Genomic DNA, 25,632 nt, shown 5'->3' on the forward strand with positions numbered 1-25,632 from the left:
TACCTCACTCCCTGCCTTTTCTCTTTCTCTGCCATGCCCTGACCTCTGCAGACGGGACTTGGAATAACATGGATTGAAACTTCTGAAAACTCCAGAACTGTGAGCAAAATAAATCTTTCTTCCTCTAAGTTGTGGTCATCAGGTATTTTGGGGTTGGCAGCAAGGATGCTGACTGAAACATACTAGTGAAATTGACAAAACATACAGCTTGCCATTTTATCAATTCTTTTTGAGTGTACGCTTTAGTGGTATTAAGGACGTCCACACGGTTGTGCAACCTTTTCTACCATTCATCTGTAGAAACTTTTAATTGTCTTAGCCCGAGACTCTGGGCCCACAGCCCTTCCTGGACTTGTTACCTGGCAGCTTCTATTCTAACTTTCTGTCTCTATGGATTTGCCTAGTCTACGCTGGCCCCTATAAATGGGCTCCTAAGTTATTTGTCCCTTCATGCCTGGCTTCTTTTACTTACTATAATGTTTGCAAGGCAAGATTGCCATTATCAGTAATTAAAGAAATGACAAGAAAATAAATATATACCTATTTTTATAATAATCAGATAGACATAGAAAATGAAAAATAACCCTCTGTGTTGGTGAAGTAGTAGCAAAAAAGTAAAAATAAATGTTAAAAAGAAAAAAAAAAGGTCCATGGATTTATGATTTGGGGAGTGGAGGGTAGGTGATTCACCATCCCAGAGCATTATCAAAGGCATTACTTTCTTCTAGGTGTTTGATGCCAAACTAAGACAAGTTTGATAGAACTTGAGTATTTTAAGTCCAAGTGGAAGAAATGGAGGAGCCTTTGCTATCAGGACCCCGTGATGTGTTTTATTTATTGCTATTGGCTCTTGGCATCCATTTAAAATAACCTCATTCCCCTCCCCCAAAAACAAGAATACTGAACCAGGGGCCCACAGTCCTGCATTCTACAGCGTGTTTGACCACCCCCAAATACATTCTTTCCCTCCCTTGAGCCTCTCCCCTGGATTTTTTTTTTTAACATCTCTTGCTAACTCCAGAAACCACGGGGCAAGGAGGCAATTAACAGTACATTGCTGTATTTGCAAAACTATAAATAGAAGGGAAGGAAGAAAGAAACTAAACATCATGTCAAATCCAGTACCTTTAGGTCATCCAGGTTAGGTGGGAGAGGGCCTGGTTTGAAAGAAGAGACACCGGTTGGTCCTGAGAAACTGGTTTTGACAGGGGACAAGGGAGTATTGCTCAGTGCTGTTGAAGAGGTGTTTGAGTTTCTGACCATCTGTTCATTTGAGTCTCTAAAAAAGAAATAAATGGGCCCTTAGAATACAACCAAATAGCTTGCGTTTGGATCAGATCATGGGCTAAACAGCTACCAGGATTGGAGGTACAGAGGGTACCAGGGTACGGAGGACCAAGAGTGCAGGCTAGACCCTTACGCTTCCCTTGGGGGAGGCAAGAGGGAGCAGTGGAGACTCGGGCTCATGACAGAGTACACATCCACCCATGACTTGGCCAATGCACTGTTCTGGGGGAGGCCTGAGCTTGCCTTTTAAAGCTCCGGGGCGTTCACACTCAACAGAGTTACCGATGTGATCTGAGGGTGACCGGATAGAGAACCCACATTTCTATTTTCTGGGCAAGGCTACTGACATTTAAAAGGTGGCCTTAGTGGTGAGGTCACGCAGCTCGGACTCAGGAGTCCGTCTTTGAGACCGTCGCCCAGCTATTCAGCTCAGTGGCTCCCAAAGCAGGAATGTGTTAGAATTATGAGCAATGCCAACATCGTTAATATTCTTAGATGGTCTGCGATTCAATTTGGAAGTATTCAAAGTCTTCTTTTTCCCCCCAAAGAGCATTTCTTTACTTCCTCTGTGCCAGCCTTTTGGTTCTGAAAAAACTTATGCATGGTGTCTAAATAGCCTTATTACAAATATGACAGAGGAGTGCGTGATGGCACGCAGGACTTGGCGAGTTCCCAAGTGTTGGCCCCTTGTAACTCACACAGCGAAGAAGGGTCCCCCTCCTATCTGCAGCCACCGCCGCTCCAAGCTTACTTGAGTGGCGCCTGGTGCATCCCGGGGTAGCTGAATCGTTGCTGCTGCTGCTGTTGCTGCTGTTGCTGCTGCTGGCTGAGGATCTGAAGCTGCAGGAACAGCTGCTGTTGCTGGAGCAGGCGGGCGTAGGCCGAGTCCATGGGCGGCGGGGACTTCTCTGCCTTCTGGTCGGGGGGGATGTACTGGTGGTATTTGAGTTTCTTCACCTTCGGTTTGGGGTCCTTGGGTTTTTTGTGGCGGTTCTTACTGTCACCCAAGGACTTGGACTGCAGACAGAATGGGGAAATGGCATGCGTATTAGGTGCCGGGAGGGGTATTATGGAGAGGAATTTTCTAATGACATCCTTGTGTGTATGTGCGTTACTGAGAATTAAAGCCAGGTGCATCCTACCTCCGAGCTCTACCCTCGGCCCGTTTTGTCATTTTTTTTTTCCTTTTGAAACAAGATCTCGCTAAGTTGCTGAGACTGGCCTCAAATCTGTGATCCTCCCTCTGGTCTCAGACTTCCAAATACTGGGATGACAGGCATATGCCGTCATGCCCAATGGATGGACATTTTTGGATCCTGGAAATACTATACAGCAAAGTCATGAATGCACAATGAATGCTTGCAATGTTAATGTATCAAACAAGTCTAAAGCAAATACACCACTCTGGAAGGGTGCTCCGTAGACCAGGAATCTTGAATTTTAGAAGTGACTGCAGGATTTTTCCTTCCTGGAGCAAAGTCAGGTGTTATTCTGAGTTCCAATGAGTACATTCTTCTAACCTAAAACCAATGGATACCTAGCATCCCAACATTGAGATGACGATGACGACGATGATGATTATTATTATTTTGCAGTACCGAGGATAGAAAACCGGGGGCATTCTACCTCCAATCTACACCCCCAGCCCAACTTTTCATTCTTTACTTTGAAACAGGGTCTCACTGAGTTGCAAAGGGCCTCACTAAGTAGCTGAGGCTGTGCTCGAACCACGGTCCTCCTGTCTCAGCCTCCCAAATGCTGGGATTGCAAGCGTGGACCACAACACCCTGCTGGGATTATTCTTAAGAGAGTTCATTCAGGCCTGCAATCCCAATACTTGGAAAGCTGAGATGATAGGAGGATCACAGGTTCAGGGATAGCCTCAGAGTCTGAGTAAAATCCTGTTTCAAACCAAAATAAAAATAAAAGCCTGGGGGTGCACCTTGGAGGTAGAATGCTCCTGGATTCAATCCTCACAGAAAAAGAGTTAATTCAAGTTAATTCATATATATGTACATGCAATCATCTTTAGTTAAGCATATGTATAATAAATTGACTTACTAATGACATAGATGAAGTTAAGATTGTTTTTGTAAACCCAGAATGTGGTTCTTTGTTGTTTTGGGTCCAAAGTAAAATAGACCTACCCACCTGACCTCTCTCTTCCCCACCAAATACTGATATATGCCCCAAAAGTGGCATCTTCGCCGGGCGTGGTGGCGCACGCTTGTAATCCCCGTGCTTGGGAGGCAGAGACAAGAGGACCGTGCGGGTTTGAATCCAGCCGCGCTGGCTTAAGAGACCCTGTTTCCAAATAAAAATATAAAATAGGTCTGGGAGTATAGCTCGGACGTAGAAGGGTTTCCAGGAACCCCAGTACCACCACCAAAAAAAAAAAAAAAATGGCATGCTCGTAGTAATAATTCTTATTATGGGAAAGGTTAACCACCCACCGGGACCCTTTCTAGAAGTTATTCATTGTAGAGCATGATCTGGGCACTGTAAAGAAAATGAAGAGAAATTTTGAATGTGGCACAATTACTTAAGCTTATTATCTCAAGCCTGTCATCTGTAGGTTGGGGAACAGTATTCTCCACTTCCTATCTCTTTTATCATCTTGGATATCAAGAAGACTATATATAAAAGATACATTGAAACAGTAACAGGGATCACTGCCCAGAATAATTCTACCCATAACCTGTTCCTCAAATCAAAAGACCTCCTTCTATTAGGAAGTAATAGGTTCATATGATTATTGGTTAAAGATTATTGGTTAAAGATCTCATCTCCCAATTTTATGATAGGAAACCAAAATAAAAAGCATGGACATCATGACCAAAGGTTCTTAAAGGTGTGGGGGTGGAGGGAAAACAGGAGGGAGAGTGCGGTAGCCACAGCGACCAGAAGAGGGCGCTCCTGAATAGCTGGCAGGTGAATTCCCACTTGGCAGGCTCCTCATTCCAAAAACAAAATACACATCTGAATGTGACCTTCTCCAGGGCGCCTACAATTTGCTTTTCTCTGACTCAGCGCATCCCACCACCGAAAGGCTCTTAATGAGCGCAAGTATTTCATTGTGCTTGGTGGCTTGATTTCTCCCTGCTCATTAATCGATTAGCGTTCCAGTTAATTAATCAGACGTCTTTACTCGGAGAGTTTTCTGCGGGGCTCCAGCAATCAGCTCCTGCCTTTGCTGCAGTCCAGATGCTGGTCCCACCTCCTGCTGGGGCTCGTCATGAGCGCTGTGGGCAGCCCTGGGTCTTGAAGCTGAGTTAGGGAACCAAGAAATTATTTTCCCTCCGTAATACCTTAGCAGAGGGACTGTGAACATCCCAGGAGATATTAAAAGCAGACGGTTTTCTCTGAATAGTGTGGGGCAAGGTCATGGAATTTAGGCAGATGCATAGCGGAGCTCTTTTTGAGCTCTGGGGATATTAAAAGGGTATATGTTGCTATATGTGGGATTTCAAGCGTGCACCACCATGCCCAGCTCAAAAGTATCTTAATTTTATTTTGGTGTCTTCAGCCTTGAAGGGGAGGAGTAACAGCTACATATCTATCTATCTATCTATATATATGTATATATGTATATGTATATATATGTATATATATGTATATATATGTATATATATGTATATGTGTATGTATATATGTGTATATATGTGTATATGTGTATATATGTGTATATATGTGTATATATGTATATATATGTATATATATGTATATATGTATATATATTAATTTTTATTTTTTATTGGTGCACTGTATTCATACATCATAATGGGCTAAAAAAAAACTTGCTTTTCTTTTTATGGCCAAGAGAAAGAGAAGGCATTTATCTTTCTAGAGATGGATAAGAAGTGATCCACTCCGGTGCTTTATACCCAGGCAGAGGTATGGGAACTGGGCTAATATAAATTGATAGGGACTAGCACAGCCTGTGGCTGAAAAGCACATGATTTTCTAAAGCCATACGGACTTAAATCACACACACACACACACACACACACACACACACACACACACACAAACACTGGGCTTTGCCAAATAATAAGGTACCCCAGGCAGCAGCCCACAATCAGCGTGATAATCCTGCACCACCAGAAGATGAGGTCGCCAAGGGAGACGGTTCATCAAATTTGTCTGTTTATCTTCCCCAGCAGTTTACACCTCCTGACTCTTTTTCCTGAAATTACTTGCAATCTGCAACAACCTAGCTATCTGCCACTGGCTCATCCTCTAAGGATGGCTAAAGCCCCAGCTTACTTGGGAAGCTTTTATTTATTTATTTATTTATTTATTATTTTATTTTATTTTATTTTTTGTGTGTGTGGGTCTGGGGATGGAACCCAGGGGCATTTGACCTCTGAGCTACACTCTCTGCCCTATTATTTATTCTTTATTTTGAGACAGGATCTCACTAAGTTGCAGAGGGCCTCACTAAGTAGCTGAGGTTGTCCACGAACCATGATCCTCTTGTCTCAGCCTCCCAAATGCTGGGATTATAAGCATGGACCACCATACCAGCTACCAGGACATTTTGGTCACTTCAAAAGGTGGCTCATGCTTGTAATCCCAGGGTTTGGGAGGCTGAGACAGGAGGAACTCGGTTCCTGGACAGCTTCAGCTACTTAGTGAAGCCCTTTGCAACTCAATAAGACCCTGTTTCAAAGTAAAGACTAAAAAATAAGGCTGTGGGTGTAGCTTGGAGATAGAATGCCCCTGGGTTCCATTTCCAGACCCCTCCCAAAAAGGAACCACAGTTCATTAAGCAATTACTTCCCACCCCCGTTTCCCTCCCCTGACAACCACTGACTGATATGCTTCAGGTCTTGATAGATCTGCCTAAGCCGGATATTTCATATAAATGAAATTATACCAGTGGCTTCTTGTCCTCAGCATAATATTCCCAAGGTACATTCATTTTCCAGAAAGTGCCAGAAAGCCACTCCTTTTTTTTTTTAGGGCTGACTAATATTCCATTGTATAGATAGGCCACATGTTACTTATTCACTCATCGGCTGATGGAAATTTGAGTTGGTTCCAGCTTGTAGCTATTGTAAATAGTGCTGATGGAAATGTTCATCTATGTGTTTTTGTCTGAACACCTGTTTTCCTATCTTCAGGGTATAGACCTAGGAGGGGAATTTCTGGGTCATATGGTAACTCTACTTTTAAACTCTTGAGCTGGGCGTGGTGGCACACGCTTGTAATCTCAGCATTTTGGAGGCTGAGACGGGAGGATCACGGTTCAAAGACAGCCTCAGCTACTACTTAGTAAGGCTCTTTACAACTCAGTGAGACCCTGTTTCAAAATAAAGAAGAAAAAAATAGGGCTGGAGGTGTAGCTTGGAGATAGAATGCCCCTGAGTTCCATCCCCAGTATCACAAAAACAAACAAACAAACAATTGAGAAACTGCCTGCCTGTTTTCTACAGCGGTACCACCCACTTACACCCCACCACTGGTGCAGACAGGTTCCAATTACTCAATGTCTCCATCAACACGCGGGAGCTTACATTTTATTTTTTAAATTAAAACCATTCTAAGTCGGGCGTGGCGGCGCACGCTTGTAATCCCCGCGCTTGGAAGGCTGAGACAGGAGAATCGCACAGGTTCGAAGCCAGCCTCAGCTACTTAGTGAGACTCTCAACAACTTACTGAGACCCTGTTTCCAAATCAAATATAAAATAGGTCTGGGGGTATAGCCTGGAGGTAGAAAAGCCTCTGGGTTCCACCCCCAGTACCACCAAAGGGGGGGAAAAAAAAAGAAAGAAAAAGAAAACCATTCTAATGCATGTGAACTGGTATTTAATTGTGGTTTGAACTGGCATTTTCCTCTGAGTGAATGATATCTGAAAACTTTCCAGGTATTTGTTTGCGATTTGTTTATCTCTGGAGAGACATGTATTTAAGTCCTTGGGGGCACATATTTCTTACTTGCACAAGACACTCTTGGACTCGTGGTGGTCCTGATAACCCAACTAGACGGTAGGTTCCTTGAGGGCAGGAATTAGGTTTCATTCAATGTTGAGATGCACCCTCTTGGAGAGTGCAGAGTACCTCTCTATTACTCTTAGGATGTAGGAGGTCTTGCACGCTTTTATTGGCATCATGCAAATCTTATCACATCAAAGGGGTAGAGATGTTTCATCCTTAGTTCAACTGTCTCCTTCTCAGAGAAAGCCTTCTGGTACCATCTAACCTCCAGGGCTTTTAACAGCTGTGATGCAAAAGCCTTGACCAATCAGAAGGGGTGATGTCTAGCTAGGCGTGATGGAGCACACCTGTAATCCCAGCACAAGGACAGCCTCAGCAAGGAGTGAGGTCCTGTTGCAAAAAATAAAAATGAGCCGGGCGTGGTGGCGCACGCTTGTAATCCCCGCGCTTGGGAGGCGGAGACGGGAGGATCGCGCAGGTTCGAAGCCAGACACGCTGGCTTAAGAGACCTTATTTGCAAAAAAAAAAAAAAAAAAGGGTCCAGGAGTGTAGCCCGGAAGTAGGTGGGCTTCCAGGAACCCCAGGACAACCAGAAAATAAATAAATAGGGTTGGGGGTGTAGCTCAGAGGTAGAATGCCCCTGGGTTCAATCTCCAGTACCACACACACACAAAAGAAACAGATGAAGAGATGATGGTTCATATGTAGACAACTATCCCCACTACGCCAGCTGGGTACCAGCATCAGTCCCTCTCTTCATTGAGTGACCTGTCTTTCCTTTGGGCTCCAATCATACCTTCTTAGTAAAATGAGGTTGACAGCTTCGCTAACCTGAATTATGCGAGATTTAAATGTTCTCATAGAAATATTAATAACATCTCTCTTTACATATAGCATCAGAAGAAATGTGAATCGTATCCTCATCCTTTACCTGCAAGGCACACAGTTCACCCCTAATCGCATAATTTCAGAGTCATTGAGCTGGATCAGTTGTATGTAAGCTGGCTCTGTGCTATTGTGGCTTGGTGAGGGAGCTTTCCTGGGAAACCAAAAGGCCTACCATCCATTTAGAACGCAAAGGCCTTACTTTATTACTGATGCTTACTTCAAGGTACATCCCCCTCCTTTGTTCTTAAATCCCACCAGAGTCATCTCAGCATGCATAAAGTTGTTTTAGAGTTGAGAAACAAGTTCCCAAATCTAGTCATTTGATATAAAATACGAAGGAGCCAGGCATGGCTCTGTAATCCCAGGACTTGGGAGGCTGAGACAGGAGGATTGCAAGTTCGTGGCTGGCCAGCCTCAGCAACTTGGGGAGCTCCTCAGTAACTTAGGGAGACCCTGTTTCAAAACAAAAAAATGATGCCGGGCGTGGTGGCGCACGCTTGTAATCCCTGCGCTTGGGAGGCAGAGACAGGAGGATCACGCAGGTTCGAAGCCAGCCACACTGGCTTAAGAGATCCTGTTTCCAAATTTAAAAAATATAAAAAATAGGTCTGGGAGCGTAGCCCGGAGGTAGAAGGGCTTCCAATACCACAGTACCACCAAGAAAAAAAAAAAAAAGAAAGAAAAAGAAAATGCTAGAGAGTATAGCTTGGAGGTATGCCCCTTGGTCAATCTCTAGCACACATATACATATATATGTACATATGCATGTATACACACATGTACACATATACATACACATACATATACACACATACACGTCTGTATTACATGTGTGTACACATATACACATATACATATGTATACATATATACACATATATACATATATACACATATATACACGTGTGTGTGTGTGTGTGTGTGTGTGTGTGTGTGGTTGTAACTCAGTGCCAGAGCACTTGCCCAACATGTGGGAGGCCCTGGGTTCCAGCCCCAGCACCAAAGAAAGAAAGGAAGATGAATAAAAAGGAAAAAAAAATTGAACCAAATAAATACTTCTACACAGTGGAAATACAAATGGCCAACAAATATATTTAAAAAATTTTCAACATCACTAACAATCAGGGAAATGCAAATAAAAATTACTCTGAGACTTCATCTAACTCCAAGTAGAATGGCAGTCATCAACCACTAAGCCAGGCATGGGAAGGAGGGATGGGGAGGGAATGGGGTGGGAATTGGGTAGGGGCTAACTGGGCGATGTGTGCATGTATGTCTACACAAGTTTTGTATCCCATTATGATGTATGAATACAGTGCACCAATAAAAAATTAAAAAATGATATGACACACACACACACACACACACACACACACACACACACACAAAATAATACAAACATAGCCCAGCATAGTGGCACAGGTTTGTAATCCCAGCATTCGGGAGGCTGAGACAGGAGGATTACGGTTCGCGGACAGCCTCGGCTATTTAGTGAGGCCCTTTGCAACTCAGTGAGACCCGGTTTCAAAATGAAGAATAAAAAATTGGGCTGGGGGTGTCGCTTGGAGGTAGAATGCACCTGGGTTCCATCCCCAGTATCACAAAAGAAAAAAAATACAAACAATAATAAATGCTGTTAAGGATGTGGGAGAATAGGAACGCATTATTGACCAAATTGTAGCACTGTGGGGATCCATGTGGAGGTTTCTCCAAAAATTAGGAAGGGAACCACCATGTGACCCAGCCCTCCCACTTCTCTTTATCTTCCCCAAAGAATTAAAGTCAGAATACTAGAGGGATGAAGGCACACCAGCGTCTAGAGCAGCGCAATTCACAATTGTCCAAGGATGGAACCAACCTAGGTGTCCATCCACAGAGGACTGCAATGCGGTCCAGCCACACAGTGGGGATTTACTCAGCCTTAAACAAGAGTAGAATCGTGTCGTTTGCAAAAAATAAAAAATAAAAGATGGAGGTAGAGAATCACATGCTTAGTGACATCAGCTAGTCACAATGACTCGGAGGTCAAGAGTCATATGTTTTCTCCTGGGTGGGAGCTAGAGAAAGAGGGAAACACAGTCAAAAAAGAGAAAGAGAGAATTGAGGGAGGAAACGGTTCAAATAACGCCATGTTGGTACGCGAAGGCATCACAACGAGCTCGCTAACAGGAACAGGAGCGGGGCGAGACCCAGGGGGAGACGCACCGGGGCTGTGTGCCGGGGAGTCTGTGTTGCTTTGAATTTCATTGCGGTGCATAATTGCAACGTGCTAATGAAAGTCTAAAAAATTATGCAAGGGATCCGATGACTGCTAGGCAGGGGAGGAGAGAGAGTACTCTGAGTACTCTGAGAACTATTAACTGTAATGATATGAAAACTAAGACAGAGATTGTAATGATTCCAGCTATCTGTCTACTGGGAATGGAATGTCTCCTTCCTTAGGTCTATGTCCTTAGGGAGATGGGCTTGAATGAATGATTCAAGCTGTGTGCGTGTGTGTGTGTTACTGGGAATTGAACCCAGGAGTGTTCTACTGCTGAGCTACACCCCTAGCCCTTTTTGTTTTGTTTTGTTTTGGTGGTGGTACTGGGGTTCCTGGAAGCCCTTCTACCTCCGGGTTACACTCCAAGACCTATTTTATTTTTGGAAACAGGGTCCCTTAAGCCAGAGAAGCTGGCTTCGAACCTGAGTGATCCTCCCGTCTCCGCCTCCCAAGCGCGGGGATTACAAGCGTGAGCCACCATGCCTGGTGCCCCTAGCCCTTTTTATTTTTGTTTGTAACAGGGTCTCACTAAGTTACCGAGCGCTGGCCTTGAACCTGCGATCCTTCGGGTACCCAGCTTCCTCAGTACTGGGATTATAGGCATGCACCACTGCGCCTGGCTGGCTGAGACACCTTTACACTATGCAAAGCCTGCAGGGCTGCTTTCTTTGTAGAAAATTCAACTTTCCCATACTCCTTTGGTGGCACTTGCAAATCTGGTATGCATTACAATCTAATACTGTCTATCTTTAGGGAGAGCTCATGAACTCTCTCTCTCTCTCTCTCTTTTTTTTTATGTGTTACTGGGAATGGAACCCAGGGACATTTTACCTCCAAACGACACCCCTAGCCCTATTTTTTATTCTTTATTTTGAAACAAGGTCTCAATGAGTTGCAAAGGGCCTCACTAAGTAGCTGAGGCTGTCCGCGAACCGCGATCCTCCCGTCTCAGCCTCCCGAATGCTGGGATTACAAGCGTGCACCACCACGCCGGGCCTTCATGAACTCTTTAAAGTCAGAAATATAAGTCATGGGCCCAAAGAGATGCAACCATGCGAGCTTCTCCCCTGCACAGGAGCCCATTCATGGTGCATGGGTAATAGGACCTTAGGGCCATTTCTCAATTCCGCTGTGTTTGTAGTGGACTGGACCTATGTTTGAATCCATTAATTCTCCCCACATCATCAGACTGGATTTAGGAAGCTGTCCTCACACTGGCTCTGGGAGCAGGGGCCCAGGCAGAGGCCCGGGGGCTGGCCTGTCCGTACCTTGACAGCGGCGTGCATGGGGCTGGGGGTGCCGAGGGGAACGAGGCTCTGCTTCCCCGGGTCTGCCTGGTTGCTGGGCTGCGAGGTGGAGTCGCTCTTGTCATTTTCTGAGCCAGAAGCAAGATCCTGAAATTGAGATTTCAGCATGTTTAGGGTGCGGGAATAGAAGCCGCCTTGCCGCAGAGCCCTCTGCACTGGCGCTGTGACTGCTGACCTGCTTCTTTTCCAAAAAAAACAAAACAAAAGCAAAAACAAAACAAAACAGGCTGCTCCCTCCAGGAGGATGATGCCGAATTTGTCATCCATATTTAAAATGCAGAGGAGCATTTTAAATAATGACTCCAGAAGGGGACAGGATGGGCTTGGTCTAGGCAGATGGGACATCTGGTCACGCTGCAGGAGGGCTCCACCTGTCTGTGACAAGATCCACCTGTCGGACTTAATAATGAGATTGACAAAGGAAGAGAGGAGAGTCCTGTGGGAATTTTGGGGGGTCAAGGGGGAACAGCAAGCAAAGGAAAAGGAAAATAATATGAGTGGTTAGAGGGAAAGTGCGTGTGTATGTGTGTGCATAAGCACATGCATGTTTGCGTATGTGTGAGTATGACTACATGTGTGAGCATATGTATGTATATGTAAATATGTGTATGAGTATGGAGGCGTGTGCCTTGTGTGTGTCTGTGTGTGCACGAGTATATGCATGTGTATTTGTATATGTGTATGTCCATGTGAGGTATATAGGTCTGTGCATATATACGTGCATACATGCCTCTGTGTATAGGTATGAATATATATGTGTGTGGGTGTATATGTATACACTTCTTGTCATATATATATGACTATTTGTATGTGTAAAAAATATACACATATATATATGAGTACTAGTCTGAGAGTGTAATTTGTATGTGTATGCATGAGTATATTCATGTGTATATGCGTATGTGTGTATTGCACATGTGTGTGCGTATATATTTTTGTGTGCATATCTGCACACATGCATACACATATGGGGATATATGTGTATAGCAGTAAATACATAAATGAGAGTGTACATTTGTGTGTATGTGTATGCATGAGTATATGCATGTGTGTATACCCAGGCCAGGATATACTGATGTATATATATATGTGTGTGTGTGTGTATATGTGTATATATATGTGTGTGTGTCTGTGCATGTATATGTATCTGTGCATATATGTGTATGTGTGCATATGCATGTGTGTCTCTGTGCAAACACACATGGGCACGTGTGTAATCTGTGTGTGTGTGGGTACGGGCCCGTGCAAACCTTTACGAGAAGCATATTTCTGTCTGCTGACGACTCCAAAAAAGGAATAATTATCATCTCTTCCTCTCCCACATTCCTACGCTGTGAGTCTGACACTGAGGAGCAGGGGCTGCCCAAGCTCTCCCCTGGGGGTCGGAACCGAGCTTCTGGGCTCTTCTCTGAGCCCCGGCACCTGCCAGCGGCCCCGGGACCCCCTGCCCCATCTGTCAGCCACGGCTGCCGGTGAAATGGCATAAAAGGCCCTTTTCCTGCACTGCTCAGGGCTTGCTCCCTTCTCCCAACCCCCCAAGCCCTCCCCACCTCGTGCTAAGCAGAGAGAAAGAAAAAAACAACAACCCTGTCTTCTTCTCGAACCATTCTTAAATCAGAAGCCGAGACATTTACTGTCAGAATAATAGGTGCAAATGGCCTGACGCACCGTTTGATGTTCCCAAAGGGGTCTGGCTGCCGGAGCCAGCTGCGGCATGCAGGGAAAGGGAAAACGCTTTGATGGTAAACCCCTGCACAATGAACATTTCAGCTCTGCTTTTATGCCTCTCCCCTTCCACTTCCACATCTTTTTCTGGCAGCTTCAAGTTTTCTCTGATGGGGTGAGGATGGGAATGGAAGTGACCTGGGACTAGCGGCTTTGGGCAGCAGAGCCCTGGATAAGAATTATTACGACTGGCACTGATAATCTCCTTGGGACTTTTCAGTAGGAGGAGAAAAGATAAGGTTTCAAATCCAAGGTGAGCAATCCCTCATACCAAATTCCAAAAGCTGAAAATTTTTGAGGCCCAATGTGATGACCCACGTGGAAAAACTCCATAGCACGGAGCTTTTGTTTCATGTACAAAAGTCATTAAAAATACGATATACAAGCCAGGCGTGGTGGCGCACACTTGTAATACCAGCATTCGGGAGGCTGAGGCCGGAGGATTGGTTCGCGGACAGCCTCAGCTACTTAGTGAGGTCCTCTGCAACTCAGTGAGACCCAGTTTCAAAATAAAGAATAAAAAATAGGGCAAGGGGTGTAGCTCGGAGGTCAAATGCCCCTGGGTTCCATCCCCAGACCAGCAAAAAAAAAAAAAAAAAAAAAATACTATATACAGTTACCTTCAGGTTCCATGGCTAAGGTGTGTATGAGATATAAATGAATTTTGTGTTTAGACTTGGCTCTCATCCTCTAGCTCTCTCATTTTGTAGATGCAATATTCCCCAATGTAAGAACAAAACAAAAAAAAACAAAACAAAAAACCTAAATCTGAAACATGTCTGGTCCCGAGCATGATGGCTCAGAAAGGCAGAAACTGTATTTGTGTGTGTGTGTGTGTGTGTGTGTGTGTGTGTGTGTGTGGTACTGGGGGTGGAACCCAGGGGCTTTTCTACTTCCGGGCTATACTCCCAGACCTATTTTATACTTTATTTGGAAACAGGGTCTCACTAAGTTGCTAAGTAGCTGAGGCTGGCTTCGGACCTGTGTGATTCTCCCAAGTGCGGGGATTACAAGCGTGCGCCACCACACCTGGCTGTGTATTTAATTTCAGACCATGGAATAATCCCTTTAAGGTCAGGAGAAGGAGGGAACTCTTCTAAAAAGGAAGGGGTGGTCTGGCGGGGGGTACCAGGTAGAGCTGGGGCTGAAAACATTCTCCATATCATGTTCGTGTTAGTGTATCTTCTTCATGAGGATGCGTGAAACCCCACATGTCCCCTTTAAGAGGCTTTACACACACCATCATACTAGTGTAAGAATATAATTAGATCTTTTCTTTTTTCTCTTTCTTTCTTTTCTTTTTTTTTTGGTAGTACTGGGGTTCCTGGAAACCCTTCTACTTCCGGGCTACATTCTCAGACCTATTTTTATCTTTTTTATTTGGAAACAGGGTCTCTTAAGCCAGAGAAGCTGGCTTCGAACCTGCGCGATCCTCCTGTCTCCGCCTCCCAAGCGCAGGGATTACAAGCGTGCGCTACCACGCCCGGCTCATTATATCTTTTCTATCAAAGAAATACCTTATTTAGGCCCCACTTTGTAGAACCACCATTCTACCATACTACCACCTCGTGTGTGCTTGTATTTTCTGTAAAGACAGGCTTCCTGGAAATTGCAAGTGCCAACCTTTTCCCCAGCATCCTTTGTAGCCAATGGCGTAAAGATTGCGAGTCCAGGCTCCCACCAATAGGAGCGCAGCACAGGAGCCCTGGGCTGAAAATAAAGTACCCAGACCACATCGTTCTTGCCTACCCAACTTTAGTGATGGCGGGATCCTTTTTTTGCAAAAAGTAAAATTCGCCTTGCCAAGTTGCTTCCAAATAGATGTGTTTCATGCGGGGCGTGGTGGCGCACGCTTGTAATCCCCGCCCTTGGGAGGCGGAGACAGGAGGATCGGGCAGGTTCGGAGCCAGCCTCGCTGGCCTAAGAGACCCTGTTTCCACATAAAGTTAAAAAATAGGTCTGGGAGTGTAGCCCGTGGGAATGTTAGCCCAGAGTTGAAGGGTTTCCAGGAACCCCAGTACCATTAAAAAAAAAAAAAAAAAAAAAAAGAATCCCCATCTATGCCACCCACCTGGAGGGAATTGGGATCTCAGAGGAGGCAATGTTTTGTAAAGTGTCCAGCATGGCCCCTGGCCCAGAATGAACAGCCCAACAGTGGCTATTGTCTATATCCATCCTTGTTCTTCATAAATGTTCCTTACTAGTGTTTTCCATATACATTCTTGGTTTGGTTTGGTTGGTTTTATGGTACTGGGAAATGAACCCCAAGGTCATTCTACCTCTGAACTACACCCCAAGCCCTAGTTCATTTTGTGTGTGTGTGTGTGTGTGTGTGTGTGTGTGTGTGTGTGGTACTGGGGTTCCTGGAAACCCTTCTACCTCCGGGCTACACTCCCAGACCTATTTTATATTTATATTTGAAAACAGGGTGTCTTAAGCCAGCAAGGCTGGCTTGGAACCTGTGCGATCCTCCCGTCTCCACCTCCAAGCGTGGGGATTACAAGCATGCGCCACCACACCCGGCCCTAGTTCACTTTTTAATGTGTATATATATATATATATATAATTTTTTTGGTGGTACTGGGGTTCCTGGAAACCCTTCTACCTCCGGGTTACACTCCCAGACACTATTTTTTATATTTTCATTTGGAAACAGGGTTTCTTAAGCCAGTGCGGCTGGCTTCGAACCTGTGTGATCCTCCTGTCTCTGCCTCCCAAGCGCGGGGATTACAAGTGTGCGCCACCACACCCAGCAATATTTTTATTTATTTATTTATTTATTTATTTATTTATTTATTTTTGGTACTGGGGTTCCTGGAAGCCCTTCTCCTCTGGGCTACACTCCCAGGCATATATATATATATATATATATATATATATATATATATATATATATATATTTGGAAATAGGGTCTCTTAAGCCAGCGAGGCTGGCTTTGAACCTGTGCGATCCTCCTGTCTCTGCCTCCCAAGTGCGGGGATTACAAGTGTGCACCACCATGCCCAGCAATATTTTTAATTTTTAATTTTTTTTGGTACTGGGAATAGAACACAGGGGGCATTCTACCTCCAAGCTACACCCCCAGCCCGATTTTTTATTCTTTATTTTGAAATAGGGTGTCACTGAGTTGCAGAGGGCCTCATTAAGTAGCTGAAGCTGTCCGTGAACCACGATCCCTGTCTCAGCCTCCCAAATGCTGGGATTACAAAGGTGCGCCACCACACTCGGCTTCATATTTTAAATTTTGAAACAAGGTCTTGCTTAGTTGCTGAGGCTGGCCTTGAACCTGCGATGCCCCTATCTCAGCCTCTTAAGCGCGTGATTCACCTTGTCCAGCTTCGATATACATTCTTTACTCTTGAGGATTTGTGGATTTGTCCAGAAAGAGGAGAAGACTGTGCTTGGGAAGAGGGTGGGTGCTGATCTTGTAGCGGCTTGGTGATGAGACAATGGTTAACGGTAGAACCAATTAGGACTTCTATGCCTTATAGACAGCCAACACTTCCTTCTCCCCATCCCCTGGACACCCTGTAACAACCCTTTGGTGTAAAGAAAGAGGGTAAACCTTCAGATCAGACCTGCTCGGTGCTTCAGACCAGGAGACTGCTGGGAAGTTCCTCACCCTAAGCTCACTGAGTCTCCGTTATCTTGTTCACAAAGATGGAAGACAAAAGATACCTACTCTGCCAATAGATGCTCAAAAGCTAAGTCAAAGAATATAGTTCTAGGAATTCTCTTCCAGTATTTTCTGCTTCTCTGCCATGACAGACAGGATGCCCGGGCTGACCAGAGTGAGACAAAACGTTCAGATAACATCAGCAAGAGACAGCTCTCAGGTCTCCAAGTAGAAGTCCTGCCTTTAAGACTATGTAAAAAAAAAAAAAAAAAAAAAAAAAAGACAAAATTGAGATACAGTGTTTTTAGGCACTGCTTACCTGGCTGGTCCCAAGCGGGCCGGCCAAAGGGGCCTCTGTGGTTTTAGCATCTGAGGGGGATCCCGCTGAACTCTGGGGGTCCTCGCTTCGCGTCTGATCTGGAGAAAGCCCATCGCTGCTGCTATCTTCTTCAAAGGCAAACGCGTCCGCCGATTTGGAGAAGCTCACCTGGTTACCTGAGGGTGGGAAACCGAGATTCGGGTGAGCATCTCCGCAGCAGAGAAGGGCTGCTTCGTAAAGGCTTCTATGGGTCAATCCTGTCAGAAACGGGCATCCCTGTCCCCCGAGGACAAGCGTGGTGGTGCAAGCCTGTAATCCCAGCATTCGGGAGGATCGCGGGTTCTCAGACAGCCTCAGTTACTTAGCGAGGCCCTCTGCAACTCAGCGAGACCCTGTTTCAAAATAAAGAATAAAAAATAGGGCTGGGGGTGTAGCTCAGAGGTAGAATGCCCCTGGGTTCTATCCCCAGTACTACAATAAATAAATAAATAAATAAATAAATAAGTAAATAAATGCCTTCTCTTTTTAATTATGTAATTGGGTGAACATAGATTTCCTTCATGTACTTAAAAGTAATGTGCTAGGATATGAAAAATGCAGGTATGAGAATCCAGATGCCTTTTTATTAAGCTAGGTAGAAAATGGCTACCTATCTCTCTATATGGGGAGGGGGATATGATTGTTTTTATAAAATAGTGAGGATGTATTTTTAAATTATTCAGTTTTCTATATAGAACTCATTTTCATCAAAATGTCCTACTTGGAAGGAAGAATGTGTGATGTATTAGATCTTTATCTTCATTTGTTAAATTATTAATTTATTTATTTATTTATTTTGTGGTGCTAGGGATTGAACCCAGAGGCATTCTCTCTCAGACCTACACCCCCAGCCCTTTTTCTTTTTTGTTTCAAAACAGTGTCTTGTTGGTTGCTGAGAATCTTGCTGTGTTGCTGAGGCCGTCTTCAAATCTGTGATCCTCCTATCTCAGCCTCTCAAGTAATGGAATTATAGGTGTGAGCCACCACCTCCAGCATTGTTAAAATTTTCTTTTCTTTTCTTTTTTTCCTCCCTTTTTGGTACTGGGAATTAAATCCAAAGGCATTTTACCTTCAAGATACTCCCTCAGCCCTCTTTATTTTTTATTTTTTAGAACCCATGGGCCATGTACCTCTGGGCTATACTACCAGACCTATTTTACATTTTTACTTGGAAATAGGGTCCCACTAAGTTGCTGAGAGCCTCACTAAGTAGCTGAGGCTGGCTTTGAACTGGAGTGATCCTCCTGTCTCAGCCAACCAAGTACTGGGATTACAAGCATGTGCCACCATGCCCCACTTTTTATTTTTAAATAGGGTCTCACTAAGTTGCCAAGGCTGGCCTCAAACCAGCAATCTTCCTGTCTCAGTCTCCCAGATACTGGGATGAAAGGCATATGCTACCTGGCTAGAACTTTAAATTCAGGTTTATGTATTTTTTCAATCATTTTTTTTTATTAAATTTTGGGACATTCTACCTTGGAGCTACACCCCCAACTCTATTTTTTATTCTTTCTTTTGAATAAAGGGTCTCAGTTGCATAGAGCCTCACTGAGTAGCTGAGGCTGGCTGTGAACCTGCGATCCTCCTGTCTTAGCCTTCCAAATACTGGGATTAAAGGTGTACACCACCGTGTCCAGCTAAACCTTATTTTCGGTTTTATGTATTCCTCCGCACATTTTCTCTGGGTGTTTCCATGAACGTTCTCACTGCTGTGACCCAAACACCTGAGAAACAAATCTTTGACGAAGAAAGAGTCGTTGGCTCACAGACCTGGAGATTTCAGAGGTCACAGTGTGTGGGGGCTAGCTTCCGAGGAGGAGAGGTAGCCACGCTTCCTGGGGCATCGAGCATGAAGCAGAGAGCAAAAGGGGCTGCAGGTGGGTGGACCCAGGAGGGACACACTATCATGGGCCACACCCCCAGAAACTAAGCCCCACCTCCAACATGGCCGCCTTGCCTACCAGGTGAGTTCTTGGGAACATTCTAAATCTAATTCATAACAATGAGGAATGGAAAATCTTGGTCTAACTAGCAAAATGTCCGACATCCCTGTGCCCCAGGCTTCACCATGAGGACCCGCACAGACATGACAACACTCCAAGTACGTCATGTTCAAACACAAAGCGGGCACGAGGCATGCAGGGATTAGCAAACTTTTCTAATAAGAATTAAGCTAGACCCAAAGGGAAGAATGAGGAAGGGAGGAATTGGGGAATTAAAATAACCAAATTATGCTACGTGTATGTACAAGTATGAAGCAATAAATCCCACTGTAATGTGTAATTATAACGTACCAATACAAGAACGGTAAGAGAGGCCAGCTACTCAGTTTAAATTCCCAAATGTCAGAATCAGCTAATGTCACTGCAGTGTCCCAAAGAGCCCCTTCCACCAAAGCAGAATTCTTTATAAAAGCCATAAATGAACCTCAGAAACACATGTCTGTAATTCCAGTACTTGGGAGGCCGAGACGAGAGGATCACAGGTTCGAGACCAGCCTTAGAAACATAGCAAGATTCTCAGCAACCTAGTGAAACCCTGTTTCAAAAGAAAAATAAAATAAAATTTAAAAAGGGCTAGGTGTGTGTGGTGGTGTATGCCTTTTACCCCAGTTCTTGGGAGGTTGAGACAGGAGGATCACAGGTTCAAGACCAGTTCTAACAACTCAGTGAGACTCAGAGCAACCTAGCAAGACCCTGTTTCAAAACAACAACAACAACAACAACAACAACAACAACAACAACAACAACAACAAAAATTAAAAAGGGCTGAAGATAGAGCTTGGAGACAGAATTCCAAGGTTCAATCCTCAGTACCATAAAAAAAAAAGAAAAAAAAAAACACAACAGGTTGAGTGTGTAGCTTGGATGTAGAATGCCCTTGTGCTCTCAATCCTTAGTACTAAAACGGAAAAAGAAAAAGGAAAAGCAAAAGAAAAAGAAAGAACAGACTTCCATTTGATTTTTATTTCTCATTATCATCATCATTATAATAATAATAATTATTATTATTATTGTGTGTGTGTGTGTGTGTGTGTGTGTGTGTGTGTATGGTATAGGGGATGGAATCCGGGGGTATTCTACCTCTGAGCTACATTCCCAGACTTATTTTATATTTTATTTAGAAATGGTCTCACTAAGCTGCTGAGAGCCTCACTAAGTACCTGAGGCTGGCTTCGAACCGGTGTGATCTTCCTGGGGCTGGAACCCAGAGCACCTAAGCACTGGGGTTACAAGCCACCACACCCGGCACATTATTATTATTTTGATTCCCCATGTCCTCTGTGTCTCTTTGCAAGTCCTCAGTGGCTCTCATGCGCAGAGGTCCTGTTTCAGGTCTCTGCATGGCCTTTCTAGGGTCACAGATAAACTGTCTTGGGAGATAGATTATCAGCCCAGAGGGGAGGGAACTGTAATGGCACCTTTGCATTGTCCCTCTCATTTTGCGTCGCCAACCTTCCTGTGGTTTATATCTAGCTGCCCAGGACACCATGTGCTGCCGCCTCTTAGCTCCCCTGACCTGCTTCCAAGCCCCGCTCTTCCAAAGGAATTTAGGTATTATCAGGAAGTTTTCCAGCCTGGCCCGTCTATAATCACACTCACGAGAACTTTTGACTCTTGCTTGGTGTAGATAAGAGAAAGGGGCTCTTACGGCCGGCCATGGGACAGGCGACCAGGAGCTGGAAGTAATAAAACAAATGTACCCTGGGGCCTGTCATCGACTCTGTGGCTGGCATCTGTCAAGGCCCCCTTGTGCAAATATCCAAGTGTCAAATCAGGAAAGAGGCCAGGCAAGGACAGCCCCTGTTCCAGCGGCAGTACAGTGACCTGGGAGAGGTTGAGACTCTTGTTTCTGCCTCACAGGTTGAATAAAAAAGCCATTCCTGGCCAGCCATGGCGGCTCACGCTTCTAATTCCGTTGCTTGGGAGGCTGAGACAGGAGAATTGTGCAGGTTCGAAGCCAGCCTCAGCTACTTAATGAGGCTCTCAGCAACTTAGACCCTGTTTCCAAATTAAAAAAAATATAAAAAAATAAAAGCCATCATTGCTAGCTGGGCATGGTGGCGCACGCTCCTAATCTCAGCATTCGGGGGGCTGAGATAGGAGGATCGCGGTTCACAGAGCCAGTCTCAGCTACTTAGCGAGGCCTTTTGCAACTCAGTGAGACCCTGTTTCAAAAATAAAGAATAGAAAATAGGGCTGATAGCCGTGTGTGGGGGCGCACGCTTGTAATCCCAGCATTTGGGAGGCTGAGACTGGAGGATCATGGTTCATGTCCAGCCTCAGCTATTTAGTGAGGCCTTCCGCAACTTAGTGAGACCCTGTTTCGAAATAAAGAATAAAAAGTAGGGCAGGGGGCGTAGCTCGGAGGTCAAATGCCCCTGGGTGCCATCCCCAGACCCACAAAAAAAAAAAAAAAATAAGGTTGTGGGTGTCGCTTGGAGGTAGAATGCCCCGGGGCTCCATCCTCAGTCAGGCAAACAAACAAACAAACAAACAAACAACAAAAACAAAGAAACAATCATTGCGGTGCTATGATTATAATAGTCATGCTCATAGGGGAAAAAACTCATATCATACACAGGTGCCTAATGTGGCTAATGTTAACGAACTTATCATCTCCTCTAGCTGTAACTTGAGGCCCGTCACAAGAGCAATACACATGGGTTGGAAAAATATTTCATTCAGATAGGATTGGGTGAAAGTTCACCATCCCTGGAGTTTCGGCTCAGCAGCAGAGCACTTGCTGGGCATGGAGGAGGTTCTGAGTTCAATCCCTAGCACTGAAAAAAAAAAGCGAACAAACCCCACCAAAGAAAACCCACCATCACCGCCAAATAACACCTAAACGACCAACCACAGAACATTGTTCTAAACTTGCTCTTCTCTCTCCCAAGCTTTACTGTTTCCTGAAGATCTTTCTATGTGAGAACATATGTAGATATTTTTCTCTAAAATAAAAATAAAAGCCATCATTGCTAGTTGGGCGTGGTGGTGCATGCTTCGAATCCCAGCATTTGGGAGGCTGAGATAGGAGAATCGTGGTTCGCAGAGCCAGCCTCAGCTACTTAGTGAGGCCCTTTTGCAACTCAGTGAGACCCTGTTTCAAAAATAAAGAATAAAAAACAGGGCTGAGGGTGTCGCTTGGAGGTAGAATGCCCCGGGGTTCCATTCTCCATCCATCTAACCATTAAAAAAAATAAAAAAATAGCCAGTCAGTATTTCATTGTACTGATGGGAACTTTTCAATTTATCCTTGGATTTTTTTAAACTATAAGAAACTTGAAATACACTGGGTGTGGTGGCACATGCCTGTAATCCCAGTACTTGGGAGGCTGAGATGTAATCCCAGTACTTGGGAGGCTGAGACAGGAGGATCACAAGTTTGAGGTCAGCCTGAATTATTTAGTAAGACTCAGCAACTTAGTGAAATCCTATTTTATTTATTTATTTATTTATTTATTTATTTATTTATTTTATTTTATTTTATTTTTTGCAGTACTGGAGATGGAACCCAAGGGCATTCTATCACTGAGCTATATCCCCAGCCCTATTTTTTAATCTTTATTTTGAAACAGGGTCTCACTGAGTTGCAAAGGACCTCGAACTGCAATCCTCCTGTCTTAGCCTCCTAAATGCTGGGATTCCAAGTGTGAGCAACCACACCCAGAAAAACCCTGTTTTAAAATAAAAATAATAATAAATAAATCAAAAGGACTGGGGGTGTGGCTCAGAGGTAAAACACACTTAGGTTCAATCTCCAGTAACACACACACACACACACACACACACACACACACACACTTTTTTGAAATAAAAGAATGCAGAGAGTAATGGAAGACCTCTATTCAATTAAAATGGAAATAAATAACTTGTTAGCATTTTCTCCTAATTGGGCCACAAACCTAGTTATAGTCTAGTGGGGGAAGGGGCTTTATTGATTTATTGACAAATGCCAAGTTTTCCTTTGAGATCGAGGGTCCCTTTTGCTTTCCCCTTTTGTACTGGGGCCCTAAACTAATCCTCGAAGAGTCCGGATTAGTGCAGGCTTCTCCTCTTCCCTCAGCAAAGTCTAGGCTCTGCAAACAGCCTCTGTGTTCTTTCCATGAAATACGGATGGCTACACCGTTTTTGCTTTCTCGAGCTCGTGTGCTATGATCTTCTACGGAAGATCCCTCTGGTTACAAATAGATGCCCATTGCCAACCCAATCCTCTAATCTCCTTACAAACTGGGCTTTCGTCGGGGTTTTAAGTCCCCATTTATTTATTTGCAGAAGGAAAGGCTCTGTCCCTGTTAAAAGGATTTCGTGCATCACTGGAGCCAGGTGGGCAGGGGAGCAGGTGGCTGGGCAGATGCTAAATGGCGTCCATCCCAGAGACCACGGCATTTCCTTGAGTTCTGCTGGACATAGGTTCTGAGCCGGCGCTGTTCGCAGTCACAGGGAATCCCGATCTTGTTGATACCTGGGCAAGTCAGGGAAGTCAGGCTTCTGCCAGACATGGACCCTCCACTTATATCAGAAATCCTGCATCTCCTTCCCACTCTCTGTAGTTCAAATGAAATGGTTCTACACTGTGGCTTCACGTCCTAAAGATCTGAACCCAACTCTGTGCAGAGCATCCCTTCCCCAAATGCATACCAGCTAGGGGGAGTAAACCCTAGTAAAAGTTGTCCTGTATTCTAACGCGTGGTAGAAGTGTTAAGGGAAGGGGAGGGGGAGAAAGCTCAGGCTTGGCTTCTCCTCTAATCCCCAAGGGCCTCACTTCTCAAGTAGAGAGAAAGCAAGTGATAAAAAAAAAAAACAGCCCGTTGTCCCAGGAGGTCACCTAATGGTGACGGCAGCTGCAGAAACAAGACAGGCTTTTCTTTTTCTTTTAGTGCTGGGATGAAACCCAGGAACATTCTACCTCTGAGCTATACCCGTAGCCCTATTTTATTTTGAAACAGGGTCTAAGTTGCTGCTGAGGTCTCACTAAGTTGCTGAGGCTGGCCTTGAACGTGGGATCCTCCCGTCTCAGTCTCCAGCGTCCTAGGATTACAAGCATGCCTCGCCGTGCCCCCTGTCACTTCACCCTTTTCTATGAGGGGCCATGGAGGGAGGGGGAGAGTCCTGGAATGAATTCCAGTTCCATTTTCTCCAGGGCTCCAGGAAGTGTTCCTGAATCTTGTCATTCATTTCCACTTAAAATTTACGTTTTAAGGGGAGCAGAGACAAGCGGAAGGGCCATCAGATAAGCTATGGTGGAGAGAAGCTACAGAAAGCCAGAAAGAAGAGGTTATGCGTGTATCTTCCTGGAATGCAATCAGAGAATCTGTCAGGGAGGAGGCTGCCCGGGGTGTGTTGGAGGGGGTCAGACAGAAGAGAGAGCAGATAGTAGCCGATAGCATGTGAAGCTGTCCTGCAATGAGGGTGAGCTGTGGCCAGGACAACAGGAAGGGAGAGGGGACTTTGGACAGTGTTAGGGACCCTGGAATAGAAATCACCTAGGGTGGATTAGCAGAGCTGGAGTGGTCAGGGTGAGAAAGAAATCCTCCCAGCCAGGAGACAGAATTATTTTAGGATCCAACCCCTGGAAAGACAGCCACAAGGTGTCTACTTCATCCAGAGACAGCAAGCAGCTGAGTACCAGGGTGCACGCCTGCAATCCCAGTACTTGGGAGGCTGAGTTGGGAGGATCACAAGTTTGTGACCAGCCTCAGCAATTTGGAGAGGCTCTCCATACTGTTTAAAAAAAAAATAGGGTTGCAGTGTATAGCTCAGAGGTAGACTGCCTCTGGGTTCAATCCCCAGTACAAAACCAAAACCAACCAAACAAACAAAAAAAATCTGTTTACGGAGGTTTCTAAAACCAGGTATGGTGGTGCATGCTTGTAATCTCAGCATTTGGGAGGCTGAGAAAGGAGGATAGAGGGTTTAAGGACAGCCTCAGCTACTTAGCGAGGCCCTTCGCAACTCAGTGAGACCCTGTTTCAAAATAAAGAATAAATAAAAGGGGTCGGAGTGTAGCTCAGAGGTAGAATACCCCTGGGTTCCATCTCCAGTACTGCAAATAAATAAATAAATAAGTAAATAAGTAAATAAATAAATAAAAGCTTCTTCCATCTTGTACCTCATTAAGAAGCATGACTACAACGCACCAATAAAAAAAAAAAATTAAAAGAAAAAAATAAAGAGGCTTCCTTAGCTGGTGAGGCTTCCTTACCTAGGAGGCTGAGACAGGATGATCTCAGGTTCACTGCCAGCCT

General features: G+C 44.7%; 1 protein-coding gene across 2 annotated transcripts in view; it reads right to left on the minus strand.

Annotated features, from left to right (window-relative positions):
- Positions 1-25,632, minus strand: part of MYOCD (myocardin) — a gene marked incomplete at both ends in the record, with an annotated part of 118,490 nt that overhangs the window by 22,285 nt on the left and 70,573 nt on the right. For both annotated transcript variants that reach the window (XM_080713673.1, XM_080713672.1), the window contains 4 exons: positions 1,126-1,279; positions 2,039-2,304; positions 11,646-11,771; positions 17,346-17,521. In XM_080713673.1, the coding sequence (XP_080569799.1) occupies positions 1,126-1,279; positions 2,039-2,304; positions 11,646-11,771; positions 17,346-17,521 (722 nt within the window). The remainder of the gene's footprint in view (positions 1-1,125; positions 1,280-2,038; positions 2,305-11,645; positions 11,772-17,345; positions 17,522-25,632) is intronic.

Source organism: Muscardinus avellanarius, assembly GCF_963383645.1.
Source record: "Muscardinus avellanarius genome assembly, chromosome: 16".
Classification (NCBI taxonomy): Eukaryota; Metazoa; Chordata; class Mammalia; order Rodentia; family Gliridae; genus Muscardinus; species Muscardinus avellanarius.